The 14,742-nt window shown below is 36.4% G+C and overlaps 1 protein-coding gene across 8 annotated transcripts in view; it reads right to left on the reverse strand.

The window, feature by feature from the left end:
* Positions 1 to 11,021: 11,021 nt before the first annotated feature.
* Positions 11,022 to 14,742, reverse strand: part of ARID4A (AT-rich interaction domain 4A) — a 63,126-nt gene continuing 59,405 nt past the window's right edge. For all 8 annotated transcript variants that reach the window (XM_073242337.1, XM_017681253.3, XM_073242335.1 and 5 more), the window contains one exon: positions 11,022 to 12,897. In XM_073242337.1, coding sequence (XP_073098438.1) covers positions 12,794 to 12,897 — 104 coding nt within the window. In that variant the 3' untranslated portion in view covers positions 11,022 to 12,793. The remainder of the gene's footprint in view (positions 12,898 to 14,742) is intronic.

Consider the following 14,742-nt stretch of genomic DNA (forward strand, 5'->3'; position numbering starts at 1 on the left):
AATGTTTTTATTATTGTCAAATGCTTTTAAACATCTGTTGAGGTGATCATATGGTTTTTATCATTTCTTTGTTAATGTGGTATATCATATTGCTATATTGCAGATATTGAACCATCCTTGCATCCTTGGGATAAGTCCCACTTGGTCAAGGTGAATGATCCCTTCAATGTATTTTTTTAATCTTCTGTCTCCTTTTAATAGTCACTCAAATTTTCATCGAAAAAAGATATAAATAAATCATTTCTTTTTTTTTATTACAAAATTATTGGCCATATTCTCCATGCTGTACTACCATCCCCAAGACCAACTTAAATTATGATTCAGCATTTTTGTGCCCTTTTATCCACTTCACCCACCCACCCACCCACATAAACCCCTCCCCCATGGTAACCACCAGTCACTTCTCAGTGTTTATGACTCTACTGTTATTTTGTTCATCTTGTTTTGTTTTGTTTATCTTGTTTTGTTTTGTTTTTAGATTCCACAAATAAGTGAAATCATATGGTGTTTGTCTTTCTTTGGCTTATTTCATTTAACATAATACTCTCTAGGTCCATCCTTGTGGTTGCAAATGGCAGAATTTCTTTTTTTTAATGGCTGAATAATATTTTTTGTGTATATAATTAGCAATCACAGTATAGGCAGGTCACAGGGAAGGCAGTACAGCATGGAGAAGACATGTAACGATTCTAGGACATCTTACTATGCTGATAGTTACTGCAATGGGGTGGGTGAGGACTTGATAATATAGGTGAATGTTGAAACCACAATGTTGTTCATATGAAACCTTCATAAGATTGTATATCAGTGATACCTTAATAAAAAATATTCCTTTGTGTATATGTACCACATCTTCTTTATCCATTCATCTATTCATAGACACTTAGATTGCTTCCATATCTTGACTATTGAAATTAACAGAGCAATAAACATAGGGGTTCATATATCTTTTCGAATCAGGGATTTTGTTTTCCTTTGGTAAATTCCTAGAAGTGAAATTGCTGGGTTGAATGGTATTTCTATTTTTAGTTTTTTGAGGAACCTCCATAGTGCTTACCATGAACTTTTTTCTTTCTCAAGATTGCTTTGGTTATTCCAGGTCTTTGGTGGTTTCTTACAAATTTTAGGGTTATTTGCTCTAGTTCAGTGAAAAAATGCCATTTGTATTTTTAGAGGGATTGCATTAAATCTGTACATTGCTTTGGGTTGTCTTCCTGGGGTTCCTTTTGTTAGGGTCTGTGTGCTTCCAGAACAAGTCTATTTCTTTCCCCAGATGGTGATTTTTTTGACAATAATTTCTTCAAAGAGACTTTCTATCCCTTTGTCTCTCTTCTCCTTCTGGTACTCCAATTATGCAAATATTGTTTAATTTGGAATTCTCACACAGCTCTCTTCGCTTCTCTTATTTCTATTGATTCTCTTTTCTCTCTGTTCATCAGCTTCATTTTTTCCTATTCTCTAATTTCCATCTCATTGATACTCTCCTGTACTTGTAGCAATCTATTATTCATTCCTTCCATTGTATAGTTCATTTCAGTAACTGTATTCTTCAGCTCTGAGGAACTCTTCTTCAACTCTTCTATCTCTGTTTAAGTCCTCCCTAAGATCATCAATACTTTTCCACAGATCTGTGAGCATATTTATGACTGTTACTTTGGAATCTTTATAAAGAAGATTGGTGGTCAACATTTTATTTAGCCCTCTTTCTGGTGTCTTATCCTTTAGTTTTGTTTGGAACATGTTTCTCTGCCTCATTTTGACAGGGTTTCTGTGTTTCTCCCTGTTTTAGATGGATTTTCTATGCTTCCTGGTCTAGAGTAGTGGCTTTGTGAAGAAGGTGTCCTGTGGTGCCCAGAAGCTCAAGACTCTTTACTCTCCAGTGCCTGGTTCTCCTTTCTGGTGAAGCCCCAGTTGCTGGGTGGGCTGCAGGGGGGAGGTGTCCCCTTTCTGTCTGTCTGCTAGCACTGGTTTATCTCAGTCTTCCATGTATGGCAGTTTGCCTCAGCTGGCCCTTTATGAGCAAAGCAGCTGCACGTCTGCTGGTACCGTTATGGACCAGGACACCCTCTGCCTACCCTGCAATGATGGCAGGGCTGTGGGATTAATCTGGGTGCTGGGGCAGTCCACATAGGGCACTGGGTTGGCTGCCTTCAAGGAGGAGGGAGCACTTGGGGCTGGCTTCTTCAGGATACTCCCCAGTTGGGCTGAGATAGGGTGGAGAAAGCTGGAAAAGCCTTCCTCTGCCTGTCAAGCATCAGAGACTCCCTTTTGCCTGCCAGGCATCAAAGTCTGATGTTGCTGGACTGATCGGGCCAGCCAGACATATATTCAGGGAAGTGCCTCATGACTGCACTGCCAGGAGGGGTATGGAGTGTTTCAGGCTTCTGTGAGTGCCCAACCAGTGGGGCTGAGGGAGGGCTGGAGAAGTGTTGTCCACCTGCCCTTTCTCATGCAGAGAGAACTCCCTTACCACTCTGGCACCTTTCCTACTGCTGGTAAATCTTTCAAACTGCCTGACAGAGCATGCCTGTCCTCCAGTGTGACAGGAGTCTCAGCCTCCCAGAGTGCTATAATGCTCTCTGATGTCCTGCCCCGCTAATCACCAAAGCCTGATGCAATGTGGACTTGTGTTCCCAAAGCAGATCTCCTGAGCACTTATCCCTTCCCTACTCCATCCTCTTCCTCCTGCTTGTGCACTGGGATAGAGGAAGGGCTGAGGTTCTGCTGGATCATGGCTGTGCCACTTAACCCTTTTCTGTGTGGTCTTCTCTTCTTCACCAGGTGTAGGTGGTCTGTTTTGCAGTCTGTAGGTCAGTTTCAGTGTTAGTTGTAGTTGTTGTAGTTGCTTCCTTGGTATGTGTGTGGGAGGAGGCTTCTGCCTTGCCTTCCTACTCAACCATCATTTTTTTTTCCAGATTCTTTATCTTTAATCTTTGCCACTTTAATTATTATGTGTCTTGATGGGGATCTCCTTGGGTTTATCTTGTTAGAGACTCTGTACTTCCAGGGCCTGGATATTTGTTTTCTTTTCCAGGTTGGGTAAATTTTCAGCTATTATTTCTTCAAATAGGTTTTCTGCCCCTTTCTCTCTTCTGCTTCTGGGACCCCTATTATGCAAATGTCATTTCATTTGAAGTTGTGGTAGAGATATTTTAGCATCTTCTCATTTTTAAAAATTCTTTTTTTTTTTCATTTCTCAGCTTGGTTGCTTTCCACTGTCCTGTCTTCCAGGAGCTGATCTTTTCTTCTGCATCTTCTAATCTGTTATTGATTCCCTGTACTGTATTTTTCACTTCAGTTGTTGTATTCTTCATCTCTTACTGGTTGCTTTTTATATTTTCTATCTCTTTTTTGAAGTCCTCCCTGAGTTTTTCTATTCTCTCTGGAATGACAATTTTCCTGACCATTACTTTGAATTCTTTATCAGGTGTATTTTTTTCATCTCCATTTCATTTAGCAATTTTTGTCTAACATTTCGTTTAGAAGTTTTGTCTTCTTTCCTTTGGAATAATTTCCTCTGCTTCCTCACTTTGTCTGGTTCTCTGTGTTTGTTTCTATGTATTAGATAAATCAGTTGTCTCCTGGTCTTGAAAATAGTGGCTTTATGTAGTAGGTGTCCTGTGGTGCCCAGAAGTACAAAAACACCTGTACTTACCAGAACCAGGCACTCCAGGGGTGTCCCCTCTGTGGGCCTGTGTACCTTCCTGTTGTGGCTTTGGATGGCTGGTGGGCTAGGCCAGCCCCTAGCTTGGCTGCCATCACTGGCCAGTTGATCATTTTAACTGCTTTGCCTTAGTTTGCATTACAACAGTTGGTGCAGCCAAACATCTCAACACCTCCCTTGCCAAACCAATGTGCTGGTGGGTGGGACCAACCCTCAGCCTGGCTGCCAATAATGGTCCATGGAATACTGCTGGGCTGGGCATGTTGGGTGGGGCAAATCTGCAGGGGAATTCCTGGGTAAAGAAAACAAGGTAGATGAAGAATTTCAGAACCAACTCCTGCAAACATCCATTCAGCGAGGCTGAGCAAGGACTGGAAAATTTGTGTCTGCCAACCCTTCCTTTTATAGAGAGAACTCCTCAGACTCCTTCCCCAACCAGCACACTTCCCAAAGTTAATCGACAAATCTTTCAAACTCTTGCTTTTGAGCTGGATCTCGCAGACCTGTTAATATCACATGTGAGTCCTCCAAGAGACATGGACTCCCAAAACTCTCCAGCTCTTCCTAGCATTAAGCCCCACTGATTTTCAAAGTCCAATGTTACGGGGCCTTATCTTCCTGGTGCAGGTCTCCTGTGCCAGGTGTGCAGTATATCCAGGAGTTTATCTCCTCCCCATCCTGTTCCTCACTCCTTTCCACTTACTGGTTGGGATGGGGTAATGGCTTGGATCCTGCTTTTTCAGGGTGCTTCCCCTTTATCCTTCTCAGTGTGGCCTCCTCTTTTTCGTTAGCTGTAAAAGGTCTTTCTCCCAGTCTTCAGGTCATTTTCAGAGCTATTTGTATTAGATGTTGTTGCTCCTTTGGTATGTACTTGGGAGAAGGTTATCTCAGTGACCTATTCTGCCATCTTCCCAGAATCACTCTTTTGTATATTTTGGATAACATTCTGCTATTGTCTGAATGTTTGTGTCTTCCCAAAAGCTGTATGTTGAAATCCTAATTCCTAATGGTGGTATTAGGAGGTGGGGCTTTGGGGAGGTGCTTTGGTTATGATGGGTGCACTTAAAAAAGAGACCCCACAGAGCTCCCTAGCTTTTTGCATCCCAGAAGGGCCTCACCCACCCATGCTGGTACCTTTATCTTGGACCTCCCAGCCTCAAGAACTGTGAGAAATTAATGTTTATAAGCCATCCAGTTTATGGTGTTTTTCTTAAAGCAACCTAAACATACTAAAACATAGTTCTTTACCACATCTTTACAGATTTCTCCACTTTGTGGCTTGTCTTCTCCCTCTCTTAATAAAAAACATTTATAGTGCTTACTTGCCATCCATATATCTTCTTTGGTGAATTGTATGTTCAAATGTTTAGTCTTTTTTTAAAAATTTGCATTGTTTCATTGCAGTGTTTCTAAAATTGCATTTTTATTCCTGAATTTTTAGAGTTCTTTATATACACTCTGGAAACAAGTCCTTTATGTGATAAATGCTTTGCAAATATTTTCTTCCAGTCTGTTTCTTGTCTTTTTATTATTTTAACAATGTCTTTTAAAGAAACAAGTTTTTAATTTTGATTAAGTATAGTTTATCAATTTTTTTTATGGATAGTGCTTTTGGTATCATATCTAGGAAATCTTTACCTAACCCAGTTGGACATAAGGTAACAAAGATTTCCTCATGTTTTCTTTTAAAAGTGTTATGATCATTTTGTAATCATTTTGAGTTTTTGTATATGGCATGAGGTAAGGCTTCAAGTTTGGGTTGGTTTTTGTTTTTGGTTTTTTGCTTATGGTTGTTCAACTGTTCCATCACTATTTCCTTAAAAGGCTGTCCTTTCTTCATTATACTTTGTTCTTTTATCAAATATTAATTGTCCGTATATACGCAGACTTATTTCTGGACTATCTATTCTGTTCCGCTAATTATTTTGAGATTCATCTGTTTTATTACCTGTTTCATCAGTTTGTTCCTTTTGTTGTTGGATTGTATTGCATTCTATGGAAATGTAATACTTTATTCATTCACCGGTTGATGGACATTTGGGTTATTTCAAGTTTTTGCTTTTTTAAGTAAAGCTGCTATGTGTGGACATGCTTTCATTTCTCCTGGGTAGGTAACTAGGACTGGAACAACTGGGTCATATGCTTAACTTTTTAAGAATTTCCCAAATTTTTCAAAGTGAGTATATACAGTTTTATATTCTCACCAGCAGGATGTAAGAGTTCTAGTTCCTCCACATTTTCCCCAATACTTGGTTTGATTAAGAACTTACGGGGTCTGGGATTCTCTGTAACAGAATTTCTAAGCAGTCATTTATAACTTAGTTAACTACAGTTGCCCCTTGAACAACATGGGGGATAGGGGTATTGACCCCCTTACAGTCAAAAATCTGTGTATAACTTGGACTCCTCCGAGACTTTACTACGAATAGCCTATTATTGATTTATAATAGTAAATGATAACATAGATTAGTATCTAAATACATTTGTGCAATCATGACATACCTTTTTCTTAAAATTTTCAGTATTTCTAGGCAACATGGTTTTCCTGTGAGTTTTTTTTAAATTGTTGCAGATCTCCAAAATTTTTTCCAATATATTTATTTAAAAAGCACATAAAAGTGGACCTGCACAGTTCAAACCCATTGTTGAAAGGTCAGTTATATTTGAACATTGACAAATCACTTAACCTTTCTAAGTGTCAGTTTTTTAATCTATAAAATGGAAAGTTTAAAATCTGAAATTGTTTCTCATGATTATTTTAGCTTCAGAGACATTTAAAAAGCTTTAAATCTATTAAGTGGGTAATATATTCATACAGTTCAAAACATAAAGACTACAATGACAGTCTCCCACTTTTGTCCCTTAATAGTTTCCCTTTCCCAGAGGCAACCACTGTTACCAGTTTTCCTTTCACACATATCATATGCTTCCTCATTCTTTTTTCAGCTACACAGTATTCTATACCAATATACCCCAATCATTTAGCTAGCTGCATAGGGATGGACATTTTGGTTAGTTCCAACTTTTATTACAAACAGTGCTGCAATAGGCTTATACATATAAGCTGTGAGCATACCTATGGATAATTGCCTAGATAAAACCAGTGATATCTGCTACTCCTCAAAATTCAGGACTTACCAATACCCTAATGAATAAAGCATCTGGCCCAGGAACTGTCTTTTAAGAATGCAATCATTACTCCAAGGGAGCAGAAGCTTCTTAAGATTAGCACTCATATAATGGAAAAGACACTGGAGTTGGGAATCAGAAGAAATGGGCTGGAGTTCTAATTCTGCACTCACTGTTCCCTTGACCATTTGGAACCTGTTTCCTCATATGTCAAAACAAAATAGCAATGCTTCTTCCATAGGCTTGAGATAATGGGAATGGATTTTGATTGATAGGATACTCAACTATCAGTTTTCTTCATCTTATTATGAAATGGTTAATTGGGTGAATTTTTTTCCTAATTATGAAATACGTCATAGTACTAAGAATAACATGTTCAGTACCCAGTTTATCAAATCTTAGCATTTTGTCCTGTTTGCTTTACATTCTTTTGAAGGAGGGAATAAATGCCCATGTATGCTCTCTCCTACCCCTTTCCCTTTCCTCCAGAGAAAACCAGTCCAGATTTTGGTGTTCATCATTCACATTCATATTTTTATACTTAAGGCTATATAAACAAAACCAAGGTATTGTTTTACATTTGTAAATTTTGTACAGTGATACAATGTACAAATTTTGTACAAATGATACAAATGTATCATTTGGCATCTTGTTTTTACTAGTTTGAGATTTGTCCATGTTCATATATTTAGCTCTAGTGCATTCATTTTAACTGCTTTATATTTTTATAACCACAATTAATTAATAAGCCATAATTTATCCATTCTTTTGTTGAGGAGCATTTAAAATGCTCCCTTTCGTTTTTTTTTTTTTTTTAACTTTTGGTCAATACAAGCCATGCTGCAACAAATAGTATGGTATAAGTCTCCTTGGGCATATACCGATTTGCTGTTGCATATATGGAACTGCTGGGTCAGAAGGGGTATTCACGTTTATCTTTACCAGATATCGTCAAAGCCAAAATGGATGTATTAATTTACACTTCACTAGCAGTGCATGGGAGTTCCCCTTTCTTTACATACATTCCAACAACTGAAGTTGCTAGACACTAAATGTCTGTGTGATATCATGATCATTAAGTTAACGTACAATGAAATACCACTACACACCTATTAGAAGGGCTAAAAAAAAAACCTAACTGACAATACATAGTGCTGACAAGGATGTAATGCTGCTGGAATTCTTTGTATTATCCTGCTAATGGGAATACAACACAAATACAATCCAGAACAATGCTGGTATGTACCAAAGGGTAGTCAGACAATACAGCAACCTTACTCCTAGGTATTTATCCAAGAAAAATGAAACATGTCCACACAAAAACTGGTATATGAGTATTTTATGATGGCTTTATTCATAGTTATTAAATATCTTGTTATAAATAAGTTTTTATATAGTCAGATATAGCTTAGGTTTTTCTTTGAGAGCAATTTTGGATAGGGATCAAAGAGAATTCTGAGAGCAATTGGCACTTGGTGGGAAAGGTGCCCCATCAAAGGAACACTGCCACTAAAATCTAAGTTCATTCACAACTATTTTGTCAAAGCTTAGCTATTATAGGGCTGATCTTTTGAGATAAAGACTACATCTAGGAAATAATTTTTAATTCTAAAAATCACCACTTTCATCCTTGGAAACCAAGAGAAACTTCAGCGGTTTGTATCCTCCATCAGAGACCAAAAAGAAGGTACATATAATAAATACACTATGGAATATAGCAGAAAAGAAACTAGTTGTAGGATTTGCAGATAAAATATAGGATGCCCAAATTTGAATTTCCAGTAAGTTTTTTCATGGGTCATATTATCCTAACATACCATCTGTTGTTTGTCTGAAATTCAAGGTTAGCTGGGTATCAGGTGTTTTTATTTGCCAAATGTGGAAACTCGGAATGGTGAGAAACTTGAATGAGATGGTCCTATTTAATGTAACTCAGCCTTGAGAAGAAATTCAATTACTTGTGCAGAATAATCATTTATTATATTACATGGAATTTTTAAGCTGTTCACAATAGAACTTTTGAATATGAACTTGGCATGATACAGATTACAAAATGAAGATACCTTCATGATTTTAACTACAAATTCAAAAATTAGAAACACTGCCCTTCCTATTCTGCTTAAAAAGATACAATGGGCCTATGTGAATAGAAAAATTTTTGTGGCTCTCAACAAGGAAAATATCTTTTGATTTTGTAACTCAAAAAATATTTCTACTCTGTGAAAGCCCTCAGCATGTATTTGTTAGAAATTCTCCATTAATACAAACTCCATGGTAAGAGTTACTCACCCTTCACTAATGATGAATGCCATCACATGCTGTAGTCTTCCATAATGGGATAAAAGTCTGTGGGTAACCACATGAAAGTAATGGAAGAGGGAAGAAGAAACAAGGAGAGAAGGAAAAATAATTAATCAGTTTAAGAATATTTTAAGTTGGGGATTGGACTGTTAAACAAGTCTAAACACTTTTCAAATGTCATTTTAACAGTTATCACTTTATGAAAAGGACCCCAAAGACAACTTTTAAATATCTGGCTTTTACATAAGGATTACTAGTGAAAAACAGAAATAGCATTTCACAGTTTTTGACCATATTACTATGTGTTAGATGCCAGACCAAGCACTTTGTGAAATACAGCTATAACGAAGGAGTACCAAGGAACTAAACATCGAGGAGAGAAAGACACACATGCAATATAATACAAGGTAAATTTTCAAGTAAAATAATATTTTGAAAATTCTATCAGCATAAAAGAGGATGATATTCTGGTTGTGGTGGTACAAAGTGAGCAGAAACTTTATGGAAAAGTGGATCTTGAGATAGATCTGAACAGGCAGGCATGAGAGTGGTGGCGACAACAGGAGCAGGAGGAAGAGGCGGGCAGGTGCTACGGTTGGGTTTTAAAGCAGCAAAACTGCTTAATACATGATTTTGGAAAAAATTATGTGCAAAATGAATAGTGCTGCTTGACCTGGCTTCTAACTCAGGTCTGTTCTTGTCATCAGTTCATTACCACCAATTTATCCTTCCCTACGTGCTTGGAGCACTTTAGTTTCCGTCTCTCCTCCCATTTGCCTAACCAATTCATAATCCTCACTGGGCTCACTTACACTGTGGCTTTCTTTACAAAGCCTTCCCAGACAACCTCTGCCTACAAACTAGTTGGTTTCTCTACCATTATCTCATGGCATGCCCTAACTTCATGTGCTTATCACATCACTACATCTGTAGTTCAGAATTACATGGGTTAACCATTTAACATCTACCTTATTTAAACTCTGCATTCTATGAAGGCAGGGACCTTTATTTGTTTTGCTCACTGTTGTGGCTCCTAGGCCTTAGGGCAATGCCTTGCACACAGAAGACACTCGATAAATTGTTGATGAATGAATTCTCATAGTAGTTTTTATGTGTGGTTGAATATTAGTTCACATGCTTTCAAAATGCTAATAGCTATGTTAAATTACAGCGCTAATAAGAAAGGTATATAAGCCAATTAATAGCTTAATCCATATAGATTTTCAAAATTTAAAGCAATTTCACAAAAAGCAGAGTATGTATGTCTTAAGTACAAACATCTTTCTTAGTGAAAGACCAGAAAATTAGAACTTTAACACGGCAAACAATAAAAGCATACAGGGTCATACTAAACCAGCAACCTCCACAATCTTCAAATAACTTGATTTTATAGATAGCACCTTCCATTTTAAAGAGTGTTTGTTTAAACACATGGGAGAGCTAACTATTCAAAATTTAGCTAAACTCAAACATGCAATATCCAAATTTAGTAACTAGTCAGTATTCACTTACATTCATAATCCTTCCCAGCCCCAAAATTAAAGGCTTTTTAACAGTGTCCACATATCCACCCAAAGAATATGTAATTTTGCCTTCCATAGCAAAGTCCCAATACTTTGTTACCAGTTTTATATTGATTAGAAGGGACAGTAGTCAAGTTGATACCTAGTTATCTCATTTAATGAATTGCTACTGAAAGAAGTTATTAAAATATCTAATGTATGAATCTAAGTTGCTTCCTACTTCGAAATGGATTTGAATGACACACTTTTTTCATTTTTCTAATTAAGTACTAGAAATATTTTATTGTAAGGACTGAAGAATATATTGAATATGTTTTGTTTTGTGAAGTCTGATTTTCCAACTGCAAGTTACTGGCACTTAGGGAAAAAACAATCACTTAAATGACAACTAAAAATATAAAGCCTATGTTTAAAACATGGCCTTTATTAATACTGCCCACTGAGCTCCATTTTTATTTTACACTGAAGTATTTCTGCTTTGCAAAGAAAAGACAGGAAAGTGCATTTTACAAGAGTACTTTTTTGTTTTTAATTCTCTGCGAAAATGGAAGAATCTGAATCACAAGTTCACAATGTGGTAAATGAAATTAAGAAACAATGATTTCCGTAATGCTATGCCATCACTAGTGTTAGGCTCTGACTTTGTTCTTGTAAATCAGATCTTGATATACAGTCTAGAGCATCTAGGTTATTATTACACTACAGCATATTAAACACAGAAAAGGTGGTTTTAAAAAAACCCCTTTTAATGTACAAACATGAATTTAAAAACTGATTTTTAAAAATCACCTTTTTACATAATGTATATGGCAAAACTGCTTTAAATACATGGTTTTGGAAGAGTTATTTACAAAAATGTATTAGTCTGTGGAACAATTCACAGACAGAGCATACATAGTTACTTTATTTAGTTGTTGCATCTCAACTTTGGGAGATATAAATTTATTCGGCAGTACAGCAAACATAAAAACTGTGACAAAGTATCTTAAGGGCAACCAAAAATTTGATCCTCAAAACAGTTTAAATACTAGGACTGCCAAAGTTTCTAAATGAGGACATATTTTAATGATCTGGATGCCCATTTATAGTTTTATACTGTTTGAAGGACTGAGACAGACTCCCTTCAATACAGGTAAAGCTGCTGGGTGCAAACTCCTGTAAAAGGGACAGCTGACAGCTATTGTCATCCAAAGAGTGAATTAACCTAGAATTTTCTTTTTTTTCAATTTTATTGATATTTTAAAAAATACATAAAAATACAACATCCAATGTCTGAATAAATATATTTAACAAGTTGCAAGATAATACCTTATTTTACACAAAATTTTCAGCTTTAGAAATCTTGTTAAATAACTTCACTGTTGTTATATATTTCATTTTTGTTTTTTTGTAACAAAATAAAAACTCTGAAATTACATAGAAAAAAGACAAAATATTTTTGTCAAGGGATAAGATAGTCCACTGAAAACTTATTCACAATTCCACTGTAAACATTAATAAACATTAAAATATTTGCATAATTGTGTGCTCAAAAATCCTATAAAAAGTGGAAGACTTATTACAACTGTAGTTTTCAGTCAACTACACTTCCTTTCACAATTTATTTTGTCCCATTTACACCTTTAAACCTGGGCACACTGCTAAACATATACTTTGGCAGTTCTAAATAGCAAGTGCTTCCACAGAAAAAAAAAAACACATACACACAAAAAAAACAACAATAATAAAAATAATAAAAATACAACATAAACCCCCTATTCACCAAATGTTCAAATACATCTTAGTGAAAGTGCAGCAGTAAATATTCAGCTGGATATTTTGATGTTTATATGTGCACTTGCTTATCTATGATTTCTATAACACCTGAAAGCTTTATTATACAAATTCAAATTTGCTAAGTGCCCTTTTTCTATCTTCACAAAAAATGGAAAAAAAATTAAAGAGGAAAAACATGACAAATAATGGCAAACTGCCTAACCTTCAATTATTAGTCAGCTTATTTTTTGCAACAGAAAAAAAAGAAAAGAGAAGGGAATAGATACAATCCAGCCTGGTAAAGTATAAAGGATATACTTAGCAATGGCAAACCAGTTGAGTGCTTTCTGTGGTTGTATTTCAGGATTTGAGGATTTATGTCCATGGCAGTACACTGCTGGGAAGGCAGAGAGAATGTTTATCACCTGCATTCTACAGCAAGTACATTTTGTGGAGGAGATGAAGAGGAGGGACTCATTCCAGTGTCTGACGAAGCAGATGACATGGAGGCTCCTGCATGAGACACTGTGGAATCAGAACTACATTAGACTCAAAAACTATCATACAAAGATACCCAGCCCCTGGCAAGTTGGAAATACATTTTTTTAACATTATTAACTTCAATTATAGTCCTCTTAAATGGTACACGAAGGAATAACAAACTGTTAGCAAAAACTTTGGCTCAGTTGAGTGGAATCAGTCTCTGGTCAGTTAAGTAACTCAGTTCAAAAAAGGCACCATAAAATGTAAAGAGTAAAGAGATATAAACTCTTAAACCCCTACTTGAAAGATTCCTGGAAGGAACTCAGTTTACCCCAATCAAAAACAAGGTCAACCTGACACAGATTCTCACTATTACAAATTTTGGCTTTATCTCTGGGGTTACAGGATCATAGAAGAATTCACTTATCCCACAGAATTTACTATAACCATCTAACTACTGGCCTCCTATCCTTATCCTGCCTCAGTACTTTAGTTTATGAACACAACAGTCCCATAAGCAAGGGCAGTTACTTAGGTCAGGTATCAGAATCACAGGAATCACGATGATTATGTGGGTGTGTGATCTGAAATAGTCCCCAAATGACTTTAATATTAAACTCTCAGGACATTCCACAGATTAAGGATCACTACTTTGCATTATGTGTTCTGCTGTTTTTACCTTTTATCTTCTCTTTTCTTTGCAAAGCTCTTCTGTCTCCTGCCATCTTTGCCCAATTATTCCTATTTTACTTAAAGTTCTAATTTTTGTTTGTTTAAGCATCTCTTAATGTGTGTCATACCAATATGACATGTAACTCATTACTACAAATTATAATATCTATGCTGGAAGTCATTTAGTGTCTCACTTCAAGAACTCACTTCACACTACAAAAGATTAAGAATACAAAAAGGAAGAAGACTGTAATAAAAGAATCTTTTTAGTTATCCACAATTTATATCACATTTAGGAAACTCAAAGCAATTGAGGGTTAAGAAATTTCAATTTGTTAACCTGCTCTTTTCTACTCTTCTCACCTTCCAAATATTTAAAAGTTCTGTAAAGACTTCGTTATTTACAGTTTTCAAAGAAAAGGACAAACCTGGAAAGTTTGGTCTCTTCCAATATGCTACAACTTATTTTCAGGAATTAAAAACTGCTAGACTTGGAGTAGAATGATTCCAGACCACGTATGACAGACAGGTCACCCTATTGGTAATCCTGCCCCTCTCTGACATTGGTGGACAACTTCTCTCAATATAAGCAAGCCTATCATGTAATTTACCTTTTTTTTCTTTTAAAGATACATCCCTCCCAGAGCCCTGACCTCCTTTTCTATCCTGTTCCTGAAATAGTTGCTTTCTAGGCCAGCTGTGCAGTGGTCATTTAGAGCTTCTATTCACCACAACTCTGAGATTTTCCTTCCTGTTTTCCTGTGTGGGATTCTTTGTTTGCTGGTTCTCACACTGTCTCACTGGCTTCCAGGGTCTAGTGCTATCATTGAGAAATCTGGCAGGAGAAGCCTGATGCTGTTCTGAGACCCATTTTTTTGTATGTACCTTTATGGTAAATTTTTAGGATCTTCTCTATTCATACAGTTATGAAATTTCATAATATGCTTGGGTGTGTCTCCATCCACCCCCCAATCTTCATAGAGGTCACAATGAATCCTTTCAATCTTCTAACTCATATCCTACAGTTCTGCAAATTTTCTTATAATTTTTCTTTGGTAGCTTTCTCCTGTTTTATTCAGTGCTCTTTTTCTAGAAATCCTGAATCAGAAGGTGGATCCCCTGCCAAATCCTATACTTCTCTTAGTTCTTCCTTCCTATTGTCTTTTTACCTTCTACTACCATTTATTGTCTCTTTTCTGCTAAATTTATTTTATT

Source organism: Manis javanica, chromosome 8 (genome assembly GCF_040802235.1).
Source record: "Manis javanica isolate MJ-LG chromosome 8, MJ_LKY, whole genome shotgun sequence".
In the NCBI taxonomy this organism is placed as follows: domain Eukaryota; kingdom Metazoa; phylum Chordata; class Mammalia; order Pholidota; family Manidae; genus Manis; species Manis javanica.